This window comes from Falco punctatus, assembly GCF_963210335.1.
Source record: "Falco punctatus genome assembly, chromosome: 10".
Taxonomy (NCBI): domain Eukaryota; kingdom Metazoa; phylum Chordata; class Aves; order Falconiformes; family Falconidae; genus Falco; species Falco punctatus.
In genome coordinates this window covers 2,999,055-3,018,484 of record NC_137590.1, presented here as the reverse complement: position 1 = coordinate 3,018,484, position 19,430 = coordinate 2,999,055, and the positions used below count along the sequence as shown (strand labels likewise).

Genomic DNA, 19,430 nt, shown 5'->3' with positions numbered 1-19,430 from the left:
GCATGCTTCATCCACCCTGCAGGCATGGGGTGGCTCTACTCCATCCTGGGAGGGCTACAGGACTTTTTGCCTGCGCTAGAGCCACTTTATATGTCCTCCGCCACTTGCTCAGCCCAGCCACCTGGGCTGTGCCCAGCTCCCGCTGGCCAAAGCTCTGCACGATGTGTGGAGTCTGTTGTGCTCCTGGCACAGTGCCCGGTGCTGGCCCTATCCTGCCTGCGTGCTGCTGATTCAAGTCATGCTGAGCCATGGGGCTGCATGGCAGGGATGTCCTGGCGGTGCTGTGGAGCTGGGAGGGTGCACGATCTCATCAGTGTCCTGGGAAGCCGTGTGCCACACATGTGCCCATAGGTCCAGGGTGTTCCATGCCATGCCTGGTTTGGGACCAGCTCCCAGACAGGAGGATGTCATCCTTGGTGACAGGAAAGGCATCCTGGTGACAGTCTGGGCTTGTGATTCGTTGCAGCACTTGTAACCCACTTCCCTACTGCCCGGGATGCCTTTGGTCCCTGGGGAGCTTAGGGAAGCATCCCTGGCAGAGCCGTCAGGGCAGCGCATGGGAGATGTGCCGTGGCAGAGCTCTGGCCCTGCTCCCGCTGAGGACAGGGACATGATGCAGGGAGGGGGCTCTCTGCCCACAGCAATGCCCCCTCCCTGTGCGGCAGGGCAGGGAGCCAGCACGCGGCTTGGGGTCTCTGGGGCCGGTTCCTGGCAAGCCACAGGACCCAGCTGCAGTCACACCCATCCCCTCTGCAGCCCCCTTCTCGTGGGGTGGCACAGAGAAGCGTCACCCTAGATCTTGTCCCTCCTCTGCACAGCCTCCGCTAACAGGCGTGAAATGGCTTTCCCAGCAGCCAGCGAGTGCAGGCTGAATAACAAACGGCAGCAGCAGGAGCTGGGCTGGAGGACTCTCGTGTGTGAAAAACAGGCAGAGAAAATGGTTGCGTGGTCAGCGTGCAGGGAGACCTGAGCGGCAGCTGCTGCCTTGCCCTGGCAAAAAGAGCGTGGGACAGGACACAGCCCCCCTCTGCAGCTGCGTGAGCCCAAGGGGGACGATGCCAGAGCACAGCTCCCCAAGCTGGGGGTGGCATGTCCCCAGGCGAGCAAGGGCATTGGGGTTACTCACTGATTGCAGAGCGATAATTAGACAAAGGAGTGAGTTAACAGCCCTCCTGCACCTCCTCGCTGCTGCTGGAGGGCACAGAGCGTGGCAGAGCTTGTTAGCAGCCAAGCCAGCAGAGTGGCGGCTGCGCAGGGCCGGGCTCGCCCCTCAGGGCTGATTATTTCTCCCTTCCAAGAGGCTTCTCCCATTACTGGATAATTGTTGGGATGGGCAGATCATCCCCAAAGGCACATGCATTTGCCCCTCAGGCTCTACCCCGCCTGGCACGTCCTGGGGAGCAGGTCGGTTCAGGTACCCGCTGCTAAGCCTGCCACATCGAGCTTGACCGAAGAGACCCTTAGGCATGGCCACCCCAAGGGATGCGCCCAAGCTGGAGCGATGACAGGCACCGTCTGCCCCAGGGTGCTGTGCTTGGAGCTGCTTTGGGCTGGGGATGCCCTTTGCCAGCCCTGGTCCCCAGCACGGTGGGGGCGAGGGATGCCGACGTGGCACAGCCAGCCCCCGGGAGAGGCTCTGCAGCAGCAGCAGCTCCAGCGATGGTCGTGGCCTTAATAGGAAAGCCTGGAGCCCAGCACCTTGGCACAGGCAGCAGCTTACATTTCACAGCTGCTTTCTTTGGCTGCTGGGCCTCAGCGCCAGCTTGGAAATAGGTCCAGGGTGGCTGCACGGATCGGCCAGCACTTGGGGGGCTGCGTTGATGTTCCTGAGGGTTTTCCCCCAGCTGCCCTCCTAACTGGCTTTGCTCTGGGCAGCTGCTTTTCTCCCCCCCTTCCAGTCTGCCTTACTGCTCTGACTGGCCTCCCCATCTCCCAGCTGTCCTCGCTGGCCTGGAGATTGTCTCTGGTGTCACCAGAAGCAGTGAGGGCAGAGTCAGCATTGTCCTGCGGAGGAGCCCTACCCATAGCTGTGACCAGGACGTGTCCCTTGCTTGGGGAAGAGGGGATGGGGAACATCATCATCTGCTGCTCCCACGCTGGCATGCCCCAAGAGCCACCCCTTGGCCTGGGGGTTGGATTCCCCGCTCCATCCAGCCTTGACAGGACCGTGACTCAGCCTCTCCACGGCTCATTTCCTGCTCACTCCTGCTCTCTCACTGCTCGCTTGCCTGCGGGGGGAATTTCTGGCCAGACCTCATATGATGCTTACCAGTCCAGCTCCCTCAAAGCAAAGGGCCTCAGCCCACTGGGGCTCTGGTGTTTTCCTGGGGTTCACAAGCAGCTGGAGAAATCAGCATCAATGTCTATCCACGCTGGGTCTGTCTGTCCGTGCCACAGTGCCATGCCATCGCTGCGGCTAACAGCTCGTTCTCTCCTCTCTGCAGAATTCCCTGAAGAAGCGGGGGTCTCGCTCCATCGGGAAGACCGAGAAGAAACCATCAGTGCAGGTATTGGCACCAGCTTGGCCGGGGCACGCCACGGTGGCCCACCAGCACCCCAGGACATGGTGCCAGCTGGGGACCACTCCTGGCTCAGAAGTAAACCTGGGCATGGCAGTGCCATCCCCTGGCTTGCAGGGCTTTCCTGCCTTTCAGAGAGAGCATAAGGGAGGGATTGACGTGCTGGGCCGTCCTCGTTGTCCTCAACCACTCCCTTGTCTCATTTATCAATGGAGTATCAGTGGCTGGCTGATGGCTTTAACCCTTGCCGTGTCAGGACTGCAGCAAGGAACTGAAGGACTTTGGCTTTTACACCGTGAAGCTGCTCCTGCTCTTGGGCTGCGGCTGTTGCAGCCTGGGTCCCTCCTGCCGGTGCCAGCGGCCGTGCTCGAGGGTGGCCCTGGGGGTTTGGGGGAGCTGAGGGTCCCTGTGGGGGGCAGCTCAAGGCCACGGTGTCCCTGGCCCGTGCTGGGGCCGCGCGGGGAGGGGGATTTGCTGGGGCGGCAGGATTTCAGCTGTCACTTGTGGTTGGGCTGAGCTGCTGTGACTCGCTAATGCTGTTACTGGGGCTCGGAGGGGCAGAGCTGCTGTTGCGGGAATAGAAATGCAAGTGTTTTAAGACTGGAAAAATCCTCTTTCAAAGGCAAAAGACCTGAAAGGTTTATTTTGGGGAGTAGATCTTCTTCCTCAAAGCCAGGGCAGAGAGGGAGACCCTGTAAAGCCACTCCTGCCACATGCTGCTGAGAGCATCTTGTGATGAGGACCCTGAGCACCCCCGAGGTTTCTGGCTGACCTGCATCATTGCTGGCACAGCCCACGCCGTGCAGGGATCCCCAGGCCCTCAAAGACTTCCCCCTTTTGTCTTTTATTTATCATCTCCCTTTAACTCCGTCCTTGAGAGCCTTTTCAGGCCCGCTGATGGTCCCCAAGTCCTGCCCCCCATTCTGCCAAAGAGCAGACTGTGGCTTTGCACCTACACTTGGCTGTGCCCCAAGCAGAGGGGGTTGTCCGGGAGCCCCTCCATCACCCCCCTTCCCGAGGCTGAAATGCAGCCCCTCATCTGCCTCCTCCTGGGGCAGGAAACACGCCCCAGCCCTGGGCCACAGTAAACCCCTCCTCTGCTTCCCACACCCCCGCGGAGCTGGAACCCCTCAGCCTGGGGATGCAGGGCTGGATGCGGTCCCAGCTTTGTGCTGGGACTGATGCTCCAGGAAGGAGCCGGTGCTGGAAGGCAAACCCCGAGCTTCCCGGGGTGCAAATGCCCCTGATGTGGCCCCCGCCAGCTGCTCCCTTTCCAGTGCAGCCATGGCCTGGTGCACCACGGGCACAGATGCTCGTGACTCATCGGTGGCTTCTGGGCCCCTTTCCTGCCTGGCTGCACTGGGTGAGCATCGGCACTCACCAGAAACACAGCTGGGGGGGGACAGGCTCGATGCTGAGCTCTGCCCCAGACCCTAGGAGCACTCAGGTGGTTTTGGGGATGTGCGTGTCCCTCCAGTGATGCCAAAGGGCAGAGGGACATGTCAGACTACTGTGGGTTTTTTTTCCCCTGGAAAAACAGGAACTGAGGTCATGTCTGCCCCGGCAGCTAGAGCTGCCCGCACTGGCCCTCCCCTAATCTCTGCAGCTCATTAGGGGGGGCATGGCTTTAAAGCGCCTTAGCGAGGCCATGTCTCCCTGCTCAAGCACAGAAGAGCAGCAGGGTGGTTCCTGTGGTCATGGTGGGGTGTTTGGGGAGTAAAACGGCACCCCAAACTCCTGGGGCCCCCACGTCACCCCTGGCCTTGATATGAGCAGCCTGGGAAGTCTGCGGAGTAAATTGCTGTGGGGTTTGGAGGGGGGTGAATGTGGGCACAGCTTGGGGGGCTGAGAGGTCAGGAGCACCCGAAGAGGGGGATGGCTTGTTTCTGCCAGCCAAGGAAGCAGGAAAAGGGGATGAGTTCAACAGGCAGAGAGATGCCAGGGCCAGCAGCCACCTGGCAAAGGGCTTGGCCGCCTCCAGCACCCATCCTGGGCTCCAGCAGGTGCCGCAGGGTGCGGGTCACAGCCCAGCAGGTCCCCTCCTGGCAGCTACCGCACCAGAGCTCGGAGCACTCGAGTGACCCCACGGCACAGGAAGCCGTGAGCTGGACGTCAGGAAATCCCGGTCCCTCATCCAAAAAGCTTTCCAAAGCAGAGAAACAGTCTGCCTGGGCAAACAGCCGAGATCCTAACTGCTAAATTTAAAAAAAAAACACGTGCAAAAACAGTCCCAAGAAGCAAAGAGGCGTGGGAAGGGACCGGCAAGCTGATGCAGGAGGTTTGCCTGGGTTTTCTGTCCCCTGGCAAGGTGGTGGCAGCAAGGATGCAAGCTGGGCACGGGCTGGGACTTTGGGAGGTCTGCAGCCAAAACCACTGCTTCCCTGCCCTGTGATGGAGCACTGGGGGCTGAGCAGGAGGCGCAGACCCTGGCAGGGGGGTTGCACCAGCAGCAGTGCCAGTTGTTTCAGCATTGCTAGCTTTCGGGAGGAAACCTTGTTGATGGCTTTTTTTTTGCTCTGTGGAGCCTGACAGCTTTCCCTCCCCTCCTCCCCGCAGTGGATCAAGCTGCAGCAGGGCTGGTCTCTGTCCCCATATCCCTGGCGGTGGCTCGGTGTCCTTCCTGGAGCTACAACATTGGGTCTCCTTGCCCAGGCATCCTGCCCTGTCTCTGCGCTCTCCCTGAAAGCCTCCAGGATGGATCTCAAAGTTTATTCCCTTCCATGAATGGGGGCTGCGGCTTCCCCAGGATTACTAGGGTGGGAGGGCAGCACGTCCCCAGGGTTGGGTCAGAGTCCCCATGGCCCTGGGAGCACTTTTGTAATGCCTGCGTCCTCTTGGTCCCCAGGAGGACAGTGCGGACCTGAAGTGCCAGCTGCATTTTGCCAAGGAGGAGTCGGCCCTGATGTGCAAGAAGTTGACCAAGCTGGCCAAGGAGAATGATGGCATGAAGGAGGAGCTGCTGAAGTACAGGTCCCTGTATGGGGACCTTGACAGCTCCCTCTCTGTGGAGGAGCTAGCCGACTCTCCCCATTCCCGGGAGGCTGAGTTGAAGGTCCACCTGAAGCTGGTGGAGGAGGAAGCCAACATCCTCAGCCGGAGGATAGTGGAGCTGGAGGTGGAAAACCGTGGGCTGCGGGCGGAGATGGATGACATGAAGGGCCAGGGGGACAGAGAGCTGCCGGGGCAGGATGTGCGGTTCCTGGTGGGTGTCTCAGGCTGCGGGGACACAGGGGACACGGTGGCCGAGCTGCGCCGGCACCTGCAGTTTGTGGAGGAGGAGGCTGAGCTGCTGAGGCGCTCGCTGCTGGAGCTGGAGGACCAGAACAAGCTCCTCCTGAATGAGCTGACCAAGTATAAGTCGGACCATGAACTGGACGTGACGCTGTCAGAGGACAGCTGCTCAGTGGTCAGTGAGCCCTCGCAGGAGGAGCTGGCCACAGCCAAGGTGCAGATCAGCGAGCTGAGTGGCAAGGTGAAGAAGCTGCAGTACGAGAACCGTGTGCTGCTGTCCAACCTCCAGCGCTGTGACCTGGCCTCCTGCCAGACCACCCGGCCCATGCTGGAGACTGATGCTGAGGCCGGCGACTCAGCACAGTGCATCCCCACCGCCGGCTGGAGGGACGGGGTGGGCAGCGGCGAAGCTGATGGGCAGGACAGGGTGCCCAGTGGTGGGAAGGTGCCCGATGGTCCCGCCAACCTGCTCAAGCCCAAGGACCTGGAGACTTTGCTGGGCATCCGGGACCAAGTGGCGCTCGTCAGCAAAGCGATCGATGTCTTGATTTCAGATGCCAATGGCTTCACCTCTGGGCTGAAGGCTTGCTTGGACAACGAGTGCATGGGGGGGCTGCTGGGTGAGGCGGTGGGTAGCGGTGGCGAGAGCCCCAGCGATGCCAAGCTGATGAATGTGCTCCTCATGCGGCTGGGCGTGCTCCAGCAGGACCTGGGCTGCTTCGCGAGGAGGGTGGATAACCTCACCAGTGGCCTCAGGGAGCACACGGAGTCTTTCCCCTTCTCCGGCCCCAGCAGCCACGATGCCACCAAAGAGGGACTGCAGAAGGAGCATGCCTCTGACTTCCAGGTACGGGCTTCTTCCCATGTCCCCTGCAGGAGCTGCCGCTTTATTTGCTGCCCTGTTTCCTCCCGCTTTAACGGAGCAAACCCTGATCCCCAACGTAACCTCCCTCCAGCCTCTCCAGAGCAAACCCCAGACTAACACCTCGCTGCATGCCAGGGAACAAGGTAGGACTCTGCTCCAACAGAGTGTGCCCAGGGCAGGAGGCAAGGACATCCTGGCGCATCCCGGCACGGGCTGGTGGTGCCGAGGCTGCCCTGCCCACAGCCAGGGCCTTTGGGTACCATCCTGCCTTAGCAGGGACCAGTGTTTTGGCTGTTGTCCCTGGCTCAGCCCAACATCCCCAGCTCAAAAGTCCTTTGCTTATTGGGGATGAGCTGGGTGGGAGGAGAGCAGCCTGCAGCCTCCTGAAAGCAGCCCAAATTGTGAGGACCCCAGCTGCAAGAAGCCTTAGCCCCTAGTGGTACCCAGGCAGGGTAATTTGGAGAGCAAAGACTCCAGGGCAAACCTGCATCCAGTGAGGAGCGCCTGTGCAGCAGCGGAGCTCATGCCCTGCTTTCCCCCTCCTCCCCAGGGGGGGCCAGCTCGTGCCAGGGGCCAGGGATGTCGGCCGGTGGTGGTCAGGGCTGCAGACACAAGCCCCTTTCTGGAGCACACTCACTTGTTCAGAGTCCTATTTTTCTGCATGTGGTCCCACCAGCCCCAGGTCCCAGTCTCCCCAGTCACTGCATGGCACCGTAACTGGTGTTTGCACATTTTTTCCCTCTTTCTCTCTTTTTTCCCCTTTCCCCAAACAATCCAGGCCACGTGTCTCCTCATCCTGTGTTTCCTTTTGGTTTCTGCATTGTCTCCCGCCATGGTGATGAAGCTCCTTCTCCTCATCATCCTTTTTGTTGTCTTGTAGTTCTTTACTGTTTCGGAGACCCATTGTTTTGTTTTCTGGCTTTTTTTTCTTCCCGCTCTTTTGGTTTGTTCTCATTAACTTGCCCACGCATGCAGCAGCCTGATTTTAGGGACGCCGACCCTTACCGCATCCCCCACACCAAGGACACAGACCCCGCGCATCCCCGGAGCTACAAAACCTGCCGGCCTGAGGAGAACAACTCCTACGCCACCGAGGTATGACACGGGCTGGGGAGCTGTGTCCCCTTGGCTGCCGGGTTGGGGACAGGGCTGCGGGGACGGGCTGTACCTCTTGAGGGCTGGGGACAAGGGAAGTTGCAGAGCCCCGTTGGGAAGGGATGTGGGGAGGCGCAGCCCGCCATCCCCATCCCCTCCCCGGGCTGTTTCAGATGAAGGAGCTGCAGCTGGTGCTGTCGGAGGCCAACGAGAGCCTGCGGGGACTGCAGGAGCAGCTCTCGCAGGAGAGGCAGCTGAGGAAGGACGAGGTGGACAACTTCTCACAGAAGATCTGCCAGGTGAGTAGGCAACAGCCCTGATCGCTGGGAGTCAGGTGTCCCTACACCCACGGCCGTGCCACCTCCAGCCCCAGGCTGATGACCCACCTGGGGACCCAGGTGTCACCCAGGACCGCACACATAGCATGTCCCATCTTCAAGGGGCACAGGGGCTGAGCACATCCTCCTTGACATGGGTGTGCAGCCACGCAGGGCTTCTACCCATGGCAACGCCTCAATGACCCTGCTGTCCCCAGCACGCTGCCAGGGCATGGCAGCTTCCCGGGGGTGTTAAATAAGGGGTTGGCACCAGGCTTAGCCCAGACCCTGGGGCAGAAGCACCATGTCTCTGCCACCAGCCCCTGTCTCAGAGCCTGTGCTTCTTTCTGCAGCTGAAGGAGGACCACCAGAAAGCACTGCTGCGGCGAGAGTTCGAGCTGCAGAGCCTGAACCTGCAGAGGCGGCTGGAGCAGAAGTTCTGGAGCCAGGAGAAGAACCTGCTGGTGCAGGAGTCACAGCAGTTCAGGCAGAGCTTTCTCCTGCTCTTCATGAAGCTCAAGTGGTTCCTCAAGCACTGGCGCCAGGGCAAGATGGTGCACAATGAGGGCGAGGACTTTTTGGAGGTACTGTGGGCTGAGGGGCTTCCACCTTGGCTGCCATGAAGGGGAGACCTCGCTGTTGGGCATCCCAGGGGCTATCCCTCATGCCTATGCATCCCACCTGGGGCTGCTGGGATGACCCCGGTTCCTGCTGTGGGTCCCCTCATCACCCCAGCCATGGTGTCTCCTGCAGGTAAACAGCATGAAGGAGCTGTACCTGCTGCTGGAGGAGGAGGAGCTCGCCCCGCAGCAGCAGGCAGACAACAAGATGTGCACCGGGGACAGCTGGACCCCCAGCACGGTGAGTGGGGTCCCCACAAGCCCAGTGGGTGGGCAGGATCAGCCCCCACTGCAGCTGCATGGTGTGGGATAGCAGCTCCTCTCGGGGTGCGTGGCTGAAAGGGGATGCTCCCCCCTGGCACGTCACCCCAGGAGGTGGTCCCCTGCCTTGGTGGCACCCCCTGTCCCTCACCCCACAGGTGGGCAGCCTTCAGGGGTGGGCTGCAGAGAGGGCAGCTCCCACGGGTTCCTACCCCATTGGGTCTCCTCCAGCATGGGACCCCAGCTCCCTCTGCTCACGCCTGATCCCCCAGCAGCCCAACGAGTGCATCAAGACGCTGGCAGACATGAAGGTGACCCTGAAGGAGCTGTGCACAGAGCTGCGGGAGGAGCGGCGCGGTGCCAGCGAGCTGCAGCAGCAGTTCACCAAGGCCAAGGCTGCCTGGGAGATGGAGCGTGCCGAGCTCAAGTGCCACATCGCCCAGGTGGGAGCCCTGGACACCCCACGGGCTGGTACAGCTCCTCCTTGCCTGGTGGGGATATGGGGCTGGGGCTGCCTGTGCTGAGTGCCAGGCGCTGGCTGTTGGGCAGGGCTGGGAGGCGGGGTGGCACTGTGGGAATCTCAATTAGCAGCCACTCCAGCAGGCGAGTTTCTATAGCAACAGTGCTGGCATGAAAATCTGACTGCAGAGCAGCAGAGGATGCTCTTTATTCCTCTGCTGGATTTGTCTGGGGTGGGTAGGATGGTACCCGTGCTCACCATCCCTCCCCAGGATAGGCATCTAGGAGTAGCATCAAAGCGCTCCTCTCTCCTCTTGCAGGTCATGGCGCAGGTGGGGGCTCTGCATCCCTGTGGATGCTGCGGGAGGGATGTATGTCTGCAGCGAGGGCAGGAGGTGGAGGGAGGGCAGCCTCGGCACTGGGGGAAGCTCCTGCCTGCAGAAGCAGTCCCACCAGTCCCCCAGCCCTGCCTTCAGGGTGATGAGGGTTTTCCCCTCCCTCGCACTGTGCTGGCAGCAGCCCATGGCCGTACATCAGCTTCGCTCCCCAGAGTGGGTGCCGGCACCTTTCAGGCAGGATTTCTGCAGGCAGAGCTCAGCAGCAGTCCCCAGTTCCCCTCTCTCCCACCCCAAAAGAGAGCTGCCGTGGTGGCAGCACCCCAGTTTCAGGTGCCTTCCTGGCTGCCAGCAACAGCAGCATCCTTGGCGTCTGCTCCGCCAGCCCTGCAGGTGATGCTGCCCCTCTCCAGGAGCCAGGTCCAGCAGGCAGGATTGCAGGCAGAGCACAGACGAGCAGGCAGGACATTCAGCCTGTGTCCCACTGGGTGACCGTCTGCCGGGCCGTGTGGCATGACATGGCTGCAAGCCAGGGCTGGCTGCAGCTTGGCTGTGCCCACGGGCGAGCCGTGCTGTGCAACACAGCCCTGGGGACACGCTTATTGCCTGTCGCAGGCAGCACGGGGTCTGCACTGGGAACCAGGGTGCCCACAGCCTTGCCCCTTTGCTGGGGATGTCCAGCACCACGCTGGAGCCATGGGTCCCCCACAGCCACCAACATGTCCCTGCAGCTGGAGTCGAAGGCAGGCAAAGGGATTGCAGAGCGCACGCTGCCGGACTGGAAGGTAGCGTTGAAGAGGGAGCGTGAGGAGCACCAGCATCTCCTAGCCGAGTCCTACAGCGCTGTCATGGACCTCACCAAGCAGCTGCAGATCAGCGAGAAGAACTGGAACCAGGAGAAAGTGGAGCTCCTGGCCCGCTTCAAGGAGGAGCAGCAGCAGGCAGAGCAGCAAGCGAAGGACCTGCAGAACAAAATCAACCAGGTATGGTGTCCCCGCATCGTGAATATTCCTCCAGCCTCTGCCACTTGCCCTCCATGTGTGTCCCAAGAGCACGCACTCAAGGCACACACTGAGGGCAAGCAGCAAATGCTTTTGCTTGCTGAAAGGGGCACATGTTGCACACATTGAGTGACCAACACATTCTCCAGTTGCAGAAAGGAGCCAACCCATGGGCACTGAAGCACTCTGAAATGGAGAAGCACAGCAGCAACTGGAAAGAGGTCTGCAAGAGCAGGCAGAGGGCTCTCGAGATGCTCGTTGGGCTCAGGTCTATGCTAAGGGTTAGATGGGAGATCCCATTGTGAACCCAAAGTAACACCCCCTTGAACAGCAAATGAGGCTGCAAAGGGGAGCACCAGGGGCTGGGGAGAATGAGAGGGTGGAGAGCATGGCTGAACCTCAAGGGCTTCCATGAGGTTATAAAAACTTTATTTAAAATAGACATGGGTACAGTAAGCCCCATCTAGCCCTGGGAATGGGATGCCAGGCCTGGTTGCATGGGGGAAGTAGTGCTGGAGAGGAGCAGGGTGCAGTCTCTGCTCCAGACCACCTGTGTGCTTTGGTCCTGTGCTTGCCGACACCAGAGCTTTCTCCTGTGTCCTCCTAGGCTCTCAATGAAAAAATCACAGACAAAGAGACAATTTCTGAGGCAGAAGCCAAGGGAACCAACCTCAAAAGGTACGTGCACTGGTGTCTACATGGTCCCTGGGGCATGGAGGAGGCTGCTTGGGGCTCTCCCCAGGCTTGGCAGCCCTAGCAGCTGGGGGCAGATGCAGCCATGGTCCAGGGTGGTCCTGGATGCCAAGGGCTCCCATGAGGAGCAGGACTTGGGTGCTCAGGAGGGGTCCCATTGGGGTGGGAGTGAGGTGCCAGACTGCTGCCCAGTCCCCTTGTGAGCCCCGTCTTCTCTCCTCCCACAGGACCAAGTCCGTTTCCTCCATGTCAGAGTTTGAAAGCTTGCTCGACTGTTCTCCCTACCTCCCTGGAAAAACCACACCGGGGCTGGGTGACCATTCCCGGGCCAAAAAGGCATCTGCAGCTGCCCAGTTGTTGCCCAGCGGGATCCGGGACAGCACCGGCGTTCCTCCCTCAAACTGTACATATGTGAATATTGAGCAACCTTCCCCCGACAGCCTGGCCAAGGAGAAGGTGGGCATCTCCTCCTGGGACTACTCGCGGGCAAGCAGCCTCTCTGGGCATGACCCAGCCCAGAAGCAAATGCAGAGGAGCTACACAGCGCCTGACAAGACGGGGATCCGCATCTATTACAGCCCCCCCGTGGTGCGGCGGCTGGAGGCACCTCTGGTGCACAACAAGGAGGGAAAGATCATGATCGAACCTGGTTTCTTGTTCACCATGGCCAAGCCGAAGGAGCCGGAGGAGTCAGCCAGTGCTGAGAGCACCTACAGCCAGTGGCTGTGCAACTTCTCCAAGCAGCAGCGAGAGCTGCTGGATGGTGGCACGGTGGAAAGCACAGTGCCACCCGTGCCCCGCTTTCCCCCATCGCTGCACGACCTGGAGATCTCTGGCAACATGAGCGATGACATGAAGGAGATCACCAACTGCGTGCGGCAGGCCATCCGCTCCAGCTCACTGGAGAGGAAGGTGAAAAGCACCTCCAGCCAGACAGTGGGGCTGGCCCACGTGGGGACACAGACCATTCAGACGGTGAGCGTTGGCCTGCAGACTGACCTGCCGCGTGGCAGTGGCGTGCATGGCAAGAGCTGGTCCCCACGCAGCTCCTCCCTTGTGTCCGTGCGCAGCAAGCAGATCTCCTCCTCCCTGGATAAGGTCCACTCCAGGATTGAGCGGCCATGCTGCTCCCCAAAATATGGCTCTCCAAAGCTCCAGAGGAGGTCTTCCTCCAAGCTGGATGCCTCCAAGGACAGGAGCCTCTGGAACCTGCACCAGAGCAAGCAGAACGGCTCTGCCTGGGCTCGCTCCACCACCACCCGCGACAGCCCCGTCCTCAGCAACATCAATGACGGCTTGTCCAGCTTATTCAGCGTGGTGGAGCACGCAGGCAGCACCGAGTCCATCTGGAAGCCGGGCTGCCCTGAGAGCAGCAGGGCTAAGCCTGAAGCCCCCAAGTATGGCCTCGTGCAGGAGTTCTTCAGGAACGTCTGTGGGCGGGCACAGAGCCCCACTGCCCCTCCGGAGAAGAAGGAAGCCACTGGGGAGGAGGGCAGCAAGAGAGCTGAGCACCCCAGCCCAGCCGCCCACCACCCAGCTGAAAACATCTCCCGTGTCTTGAACAAGAAAGTCCTCAAGCAGAGCAGCTGCGAGGACCCCAAGCCCTCATCCCCCGGGCAGGGGAGTAAGGATGCAGCCCTGCGGGACCCCGACCTCATCTCGGCTATAGTCAGCGAGGTAACGAGGCAGGGTGCCCCTCGGGGTGTCCCACCGTGGCAGGGGACACGGTCTCTGACCCCTCTAACCCCCCTGTGCCCTGTTCTGTCTTTGCAGGACACGGCCTGTGACTGCAGCTCCCAATCCCTCACTTCTTGCTTCGCCCGGCCATCCCGCTCCGCCGTCCGCCATTCCCCCTCCAAGTGCAAACTGCACCCCACGGACCCCCCCAGGGCGGAGGAGAAGCTGGGGGTCTCGAGTGAGTGAGGACAGGGGACCGGGGGACGCAGCGTGCCTGCTACCCACTCTCCTGCTGGAAGAGCACCCGCGCTGACACCCACCCCGCGGGGGCCCCTCTCGGAGGCAGCGCGGGCGCATCTGTCTCCTAACCGTCCCCTCGCCCCCGGGGACGCTTACGAAGCAGATGTCGGAGCCGCAGGCTGCCGGTAGCCCCGGGGTGCGCGGGGATGTCCCGCCGGGGTGGCTGCTTCACCTCCCGTCTGTGCGGAGACCTGCTCCCTCAGAGCCGCTGCCAGCACTGGGGGGTCCTCCCCGGTGCCCACCACCCCGGGAATGTCAGCTGGGACCCCACCGTGCCGAGGGCTCGCCGGGGCCCCGAGAAGGGGAGAGCAGCGGAGGGAGGCTGCTCGTGGAGACAGGGCAGGGCTGGGGCGAAGCGCGGCAGGGAGACCGTGTGGGTGCGATGGATGGAGGCGCGATGCCGCGCTGGCCCCCGGGGCGGAGGGTGCTGGCTCCGGTCCCTGCAGCCGCTGCCAGCGCTGCCGCCCTGCCCGAGCCCCGGCGCATCCCTGCCAGCCCTGATTGCCGTGCGGTTGCATCAGCCACGGGGCTGCGCGTGCTTCCCCGGGCAGGAAGGAGGCGGGGAGGGTCTCTGCGGTCACCCAGGCTGGGCTGGGTGGGGGGCCCTCCCTGGCCACCCTTTTGCTCTGGGGTGGGGGGGCAGCTGAGGGCCTTCACTGCTGGGAAGGGTCCAGGCAGTCCCCCTGGCTCGTCCAGCTGCAGAGACGGCGGCGCTGGGTGCTCAGCGTGGGGGGAGGCAGCGTGTGCCTGCGTGTGTGTGTGTGTGTGTGTGTGTGTGTGTGTGCGCGCGCACTCGTGCGTGCGTATCTCCTGCCGCCATCCCGAGGGGCCACGGCTGTGGTGCCCCCAGCATTGCACCCACCTCCCTGCCTGGGGCCATTTGTAGTTATTTGCTCCTCCAAGTGCTGAATATACATTTTTTTTCTTTTTTTTTTTTTTTTCCCCTCTACTTTTGGCTCTGCCCAACTCCGGACAGCCTGCAATGTAAAACCAAGTGCATTTTAAAAATACCGAAATGAGCTATATTGGAGATGCACCAATTGGATTAAGAGATTGTGGGTTGGGAGGCTGCAGTATGGCCAACGGTCTGCGCCATGCGTCCCTCGGTCACCACCAGAAAAAGCCTTAGCCAGGGAGGGAGTGGGGGCAGCAGCCACAGTCCCTGTGGTGGTGCAGAGCTCCTGGAGCCAGGGGGCTGCATCCCAGCCCCATGCAGAGCAGCATTGTTGCCTCTGCAGCCCCAGGAGAGAACAGCAATTTCAGAGGCGGCTGCCTGACCTATTTTCAGGCTTGCCTGCCAGGGCTATTCGCCCAGGTGGAGCTGCCTGCAGGTGCCTGTGCCTCCTGGGGCTCTGTGCATTGCTCAAGGGCTGTGTATCTTGCTCTAGGGGCTCTATACATTGCTCCAGGACCTCTGTGCATTGTTCTGGGGCTCTGTACACTGCTCCAGGGGCTCTGTACACTGCTCCAGGGGCTCTGTACACTGCTCCAGGGGTTCCGTGCATTGCTCTGGGCCAGTGTACGCTGCCCCAGGGCCTCTGCGCGTTGCTGTCATCTTGCAGCTTCACTTAAAAAACGCTCCTGCGGCCGAAGCTGCTGCCCCCTCCCGTCCAGCCGCACACTGCCCGCGGCAGGCAGGCTGCATCACTGCCACGTCGCAGCCTCCGTCAGCATCTCCGCGACGGCCACTCACTGCCTGTGTCTCCGGACACACCAGCATCAGCCAGGGCCCAGCCGGCCCAGCACCGATGGCCTTTTGCTCCTGCAGCGCCTGGCCGGCCCCACGGGGACCCTTGTCACCCGGGTGCGGGACGCGCGGGGCAGGCGCTGCCCACCCTCACCAGCAGCCGGGGCCAGGCAGCATCCCTGCCTGCCGTGAAGTCAGGTCTCTGCACCCCGGCAGGCGCAGCACTGCTGCAGGCGATCTCCTGCTGTACATAGATCCTTTCGGGGTGTTTTTTAGCATTTTCATTGGTAATGGGGGGTTTGGGTTTGTTTGTTGTTTTTGTTTTGTTTTGTTTTTAAAAGACTCTCTACATTTGGAATGTGGTTTCTCATTTTTACAACTGCCTTTTAATTATTTGTAATATTGGTCAGTTCCGTCTTACTCTGTAAATAGCGGTGCTGCACATTTCCCGCGGGGCTGGGGGCTGAGCCGGGGCTAGCAAGGGATTGGCAGAGGCAGTGGAGAAAATTTGCTTGAGGTGTGGAGATGGCTGATCCAGCCCCAGCCCGCCCCCCCAGCCTCTGCCCCTGTCTTCCCCACGCACCAGTGCCCAGCCCAGGGCAAAGCCCAAGGTGCTTCGGGCAAAACCACGCTTTCCCCTGCCCTCTCCTCCTGCTGCTTCTCACCAGTCCATGCCAAGGTCGCGTGAAGGGCACCTTCTGCCCTGATGACGGGCCCCCTGCCTGTCCCATCCTGCACCCCTGTACCATGCCTGCTTGTCGTGTGATGAATAAAGGCCCTGCAACCCCTCACCTGTGCCCCTGGTGCTGCCTTCCCGTGCTGCGGTGGGGTGACCGTGATGCCTGTCCTGGCTGGGGAGCCAGTGCTGCTGCGGAGGGGAGTGTGGAGTGGCTGGGTCCCTCTGTACCCACCACCCTGCAGCTGCCCAGCCTACACACGCTGTCCCATCCTCTCCTCACCCGCCTGTCTCTCCCCAACACCATCCCTGTGTGCTGACCCCGACTGTGCCACACCACCAGGGCTCCTTGTTGTTGCCCATGGGTCCTCCATGGCCTCACTGCCAGGGTGGTCACCTCACACCAGGCTCCTCTCAGCTCTGCATTGTTCTTGTGATGCTGGTGTTTCTCATGCCTCCTCTGTCCTGTCCCATCCTGCCCAGCAGCCCACCCCAGCCCGCACATGGACCCCATGTCCCCTTTTGCATCACTGCCCATGGCTTCTTGCCCTTGTGCCCCTCATCACCTGCAGGTCCCAGCTTCCTCCAGGCTCACTACGTAGAATGGTCCCTCCCTGAGGTCCTCCATCACCCACCATGGCCCACCTCTCAGTCTTTTGCTCCTGCATCACCCTTCATGTCCCATCCCTTTTATCCCTGCTCTTTGATCCCCCATGTCCCATACTTCTTGCTTTCCATCCTCCATCACATTCCTTTCTTCCTTCATGTGTTCTTCCATCGCACGCCGTGTCCCATCCCTCTTTATTCTGCTTTCATCACCCACCTAACCCAACCCAGCCCTCCTTCATGTGCTCCTTCATCACCCAGCCATCCCATTCCTCTTTCCCATGCTCTTATCGCCCGCCATATCCCATACTTTTTCCTGTGTACCTCCATCATTCATGTCCCACCTCTCCTTCCGCTGCTTCTTCATTGTCCACCAATGCTATCCATCCTCCCTGTGCTCTTGTCACCCACTGTGTCCCATCCCTTTTTGCCATCCTCTTCCACCACCAGGTCCCATCCTTCCTTTCTGTGCTCTGCCATCAGCCACCATGTCCTGTTCCTCCTTCCTGTGCTCCTGCATCTTCCACCGTGTCCTGTCCCTTCTTGTGCTCCACTATCACCCACCACCTCCCATCCCTCCCTGTTCTCTTCCACATCCTTCACATCCCATCCCTCCTGCACTCCTCCCAGAGTGTGTTGTCATCCACTGTATCCCATCCCTACCTGCCATGCCATGCTCCTCCATTACCCACTGCATCCCTTGCTGCCCGCTTGTACTCCTGCATCCTACATCACATACTTTCTCTCCTTATCCCCATCCCTTCTTCCTGTGCTTTTCCATCACCCACCACCTTCGATCTCTCCTTTCTGTGCTTCTCCATTGCCCTTCATAATCCCACCTTCCCATCTTCCTGTTGCACTTGCATCCCATCCCTCTCACCCGTTCCTCCTTCATCCACCACATCCCATTCCTTGTTATCCTCATCTGCCTCCCACATATCATCATGTCTTCTCTTCCTTCTCTGCCTCCACCCTGTCCCATCCTCCTTTGCCTCCAGGTTTTTTTCCTTTCATATTCCTCATGTCAACATCTCACCATCCCTTCTCATCCTTCATCAGTTCCCACCATCACCCTGTCCTCCTCTACATCTTACCATCTTATCCCTGCTTATCCTCCATTAGCTCTCACCATCACCCTGGCCTGTTTCAGCCTCCTTGATTTCTCATCTTCTCCCCATCTTTCTTCGTCCTCTTCTATCTCCTCCTACCTCCTCATCCCCCTCATCCTCCCCCACTTCTCCATATGAAAGTCCACCCACACCTCCTACCATTGCCCCATCCCCCCAGCTGCCAACTTCACCCAGTCCTGCCTCCTCCTCCTCCACCCCCAACGTTTCTAATCCCTGCCTTGTGCTTCACCATTTCCCACCATCTCCTCACCCATCTTCCTCCACTGCCTTGCAATCTTTGTTTTCCTCTACCCCCTAAATATCTCTTCATCCCTCCTGTCATCCTCATCCATCTCCCACTGTATCCTCATCCCTTTTCCTCATCTCCATCTCTCCCTCCCTCCTTGTCCTCCACCACCTGCCATCTCATCTCTCCTTGTTTCTCTCTTCCATTTTGCCCTTCTTCCTACTTCTCCACCTCTCACTGTCCCCCATCCTTCCTCATGCCCCAACACTGCCCACTGTTTGCCTGTTCTTCTTCATCCTCCACCTTCCCACTGTCTGCCCAGTCCTCTTCATCCTCTTCCAACCTCTCTTTTCCTCTTCACTGTCCTCCACTTTCTACCATCTCCCATACCTTCTCCCTCATCTTCCGTCTCATAAATCTTATTCTTCCACCTCAGTCCCTCTATCCTTCCTGTGAGTCTCCCATTCTTCCCAATCCTTTTTCATGCTCTTTCACGTCTTTCCCCGTCTCTCCTTATACTTGACCTCTGGCTATCTCACCATCCTTTGTCATTTGCCTCCCACAGTCTCCCTGTTTCTCCTTGTACTCCTCTACCTCTCCATATCTCCCCATCCCTCCTTGTCCTCCAAGTGTCCTGCCTACCTCACAGATTTTCCCTCCACCCCTTCCTGACCTCCAGCCACCCTACCTTACCTTCAACCATCCTGCCCTACCTCACACCTCCCTCTCTCACTGTCCTTTCATTCTCCTTCACCTCCCAACTCCATCATGACCTCCCATCTTCTCCCAGCCTGACCTCTCCCATTTATTCTCTCCTCCATCTTCCCTTCACTCTTTTACTCCCAGCACACCTGACTCCTGCTGTTATTTTCTCCTCTTCCTCCTTTCCCTGCCTTGTATCCCACCCCTTACCAACCCAGGAAAGCTACCACCGGTGCAGCCGTCCCTGATCCAAGCAGGAAGGGCCCTTACTGTTGGGGATGGGATGTGGGGCTGGGTTAGATGAAGTACTGGCCTCATACCCCATCCCCACTAGTAAAGGCACTTCCATAATAGTGGCAATGGCCACAGCGTGTAGGCAGGGATCTTCATGCTGCACATGAGGAAATGCTTCTCCCTAGGGCTGGTGCAGCTGGAACTGGTCACTGAGAACGTGGGAGGATCCTTTGCCCTTGGAAGTTTTCATAGATAGTCACAAATGTCCTGATTTAGCATTAGCAATAACTCTTTTGGAGCTTGACCAAAGCCCCCTGGCATCCCTTCAAGTGCACACATCTTTTGGAGACTTCTCCGAACAGTGGATGATTTCCAAGAGGGACAAGAAAGGCCGGACATGGCTTTGAATGCAGTGCTTGGGATGCTGCAGGACACGAGGAACTATCCCTGCCACTTGCAGCTGCTCCAGGTGCTCAAGCAACACCACCCCTCGCTGCTCAAGCACAACCATCCCATGCTGCATGAGCAGGCCCACCCCATGCCGCTCAAGCAGGCCACCCTGTGCATCTTGAGCAGGATCACATCAGCCTGCTTAAGCAGGACCATCCCACACTGCTTGAGCAGGCTCACCCCGTGCTGCTCAAGCAGGACCACCCCACACAACACCAGCTTCTAGGACCGTTCCATGCTGCTCAAGCAGAACAGCTCTTGGTTGCTTGAGGACCACCTTAATGCTGCTTGAGCAGAACCATCCTAGGCTGCTTGAGCAGAACCATCCCACGCTGCTTGAGCAGCA

General features: G+C 59.9%; 1 protein-coding gene across 4 annotated transcripts in view; it reads left to right on the top strand.

Moving 5' to 3' along the window:
* Nucleotides 1-15,851, top strand: part of MTCL2 (microtubule crosslinking factor 2) — a 33,904-nt gene extending 18,053 nt beyond the window's left edge. For 3 of the 4 annotated variants that reach the window (XM_080403763.1, XM_080403766.1, XM_080403765.1), the window contains exons 4-15: nucleotides 2,445-2,507; nucleotides 5,365-6,597; nucleotides 7,591-7,710; nucleotides 7,884-8,009; nucleotides 8,381-8,611; nucleotides 8,781-8,888; nucleotides 9,184-9,351; nucleotides 10,434-10,685; nucleotides 10,853-10,924; nucleotides 11,311-11,381; nucleotides 11,624-13,073; nucleotides 13,170-15,851. In XM_080403763.1, coding sequence (XP_080259889.1) covers nucleotides 2,445-2,507; nucleotides 5,365-6,597; nucleotides 7,591-7,710; nucleotides 7,884-8,009; nucleotides 8,381-8,611; nucleotides 8,781-8,888; nucleotides 9,184-9,351; nucleotides 10,434-10,685; nucleotides 10,853-10,924; nucleotides 11,311-11,381; nucleotides 11,624-13,073; nucleotides 13,170-13,319 — 4,044 coding nt within the window. In that variant the 3' untranslated portion in view covers nucleotides 13,320-15,851. The remainder of the gene's footprint in view (nucleotides 1-2,444; nucleotides 2,508-5,364; nucleotides 6,598-7,590; nucleotides 7,711-7,883; nucleotides 8,010-8,380; nucleotides 8,612-8,780; nucleotides 8,889-9,183; nucleotides 9,352-10,433; nucleotides 10,686-10,852; nucleotides 10,925-11,310; nucleotides 11,382-11,623; nucleotides 13,074-13,169) is intronic. The other variant, XM_080403764.1, reaches the window with a different exon arrangement.
* Nucleotides 15,852-19,430: the final 3,579 nt, after the last annotated feature.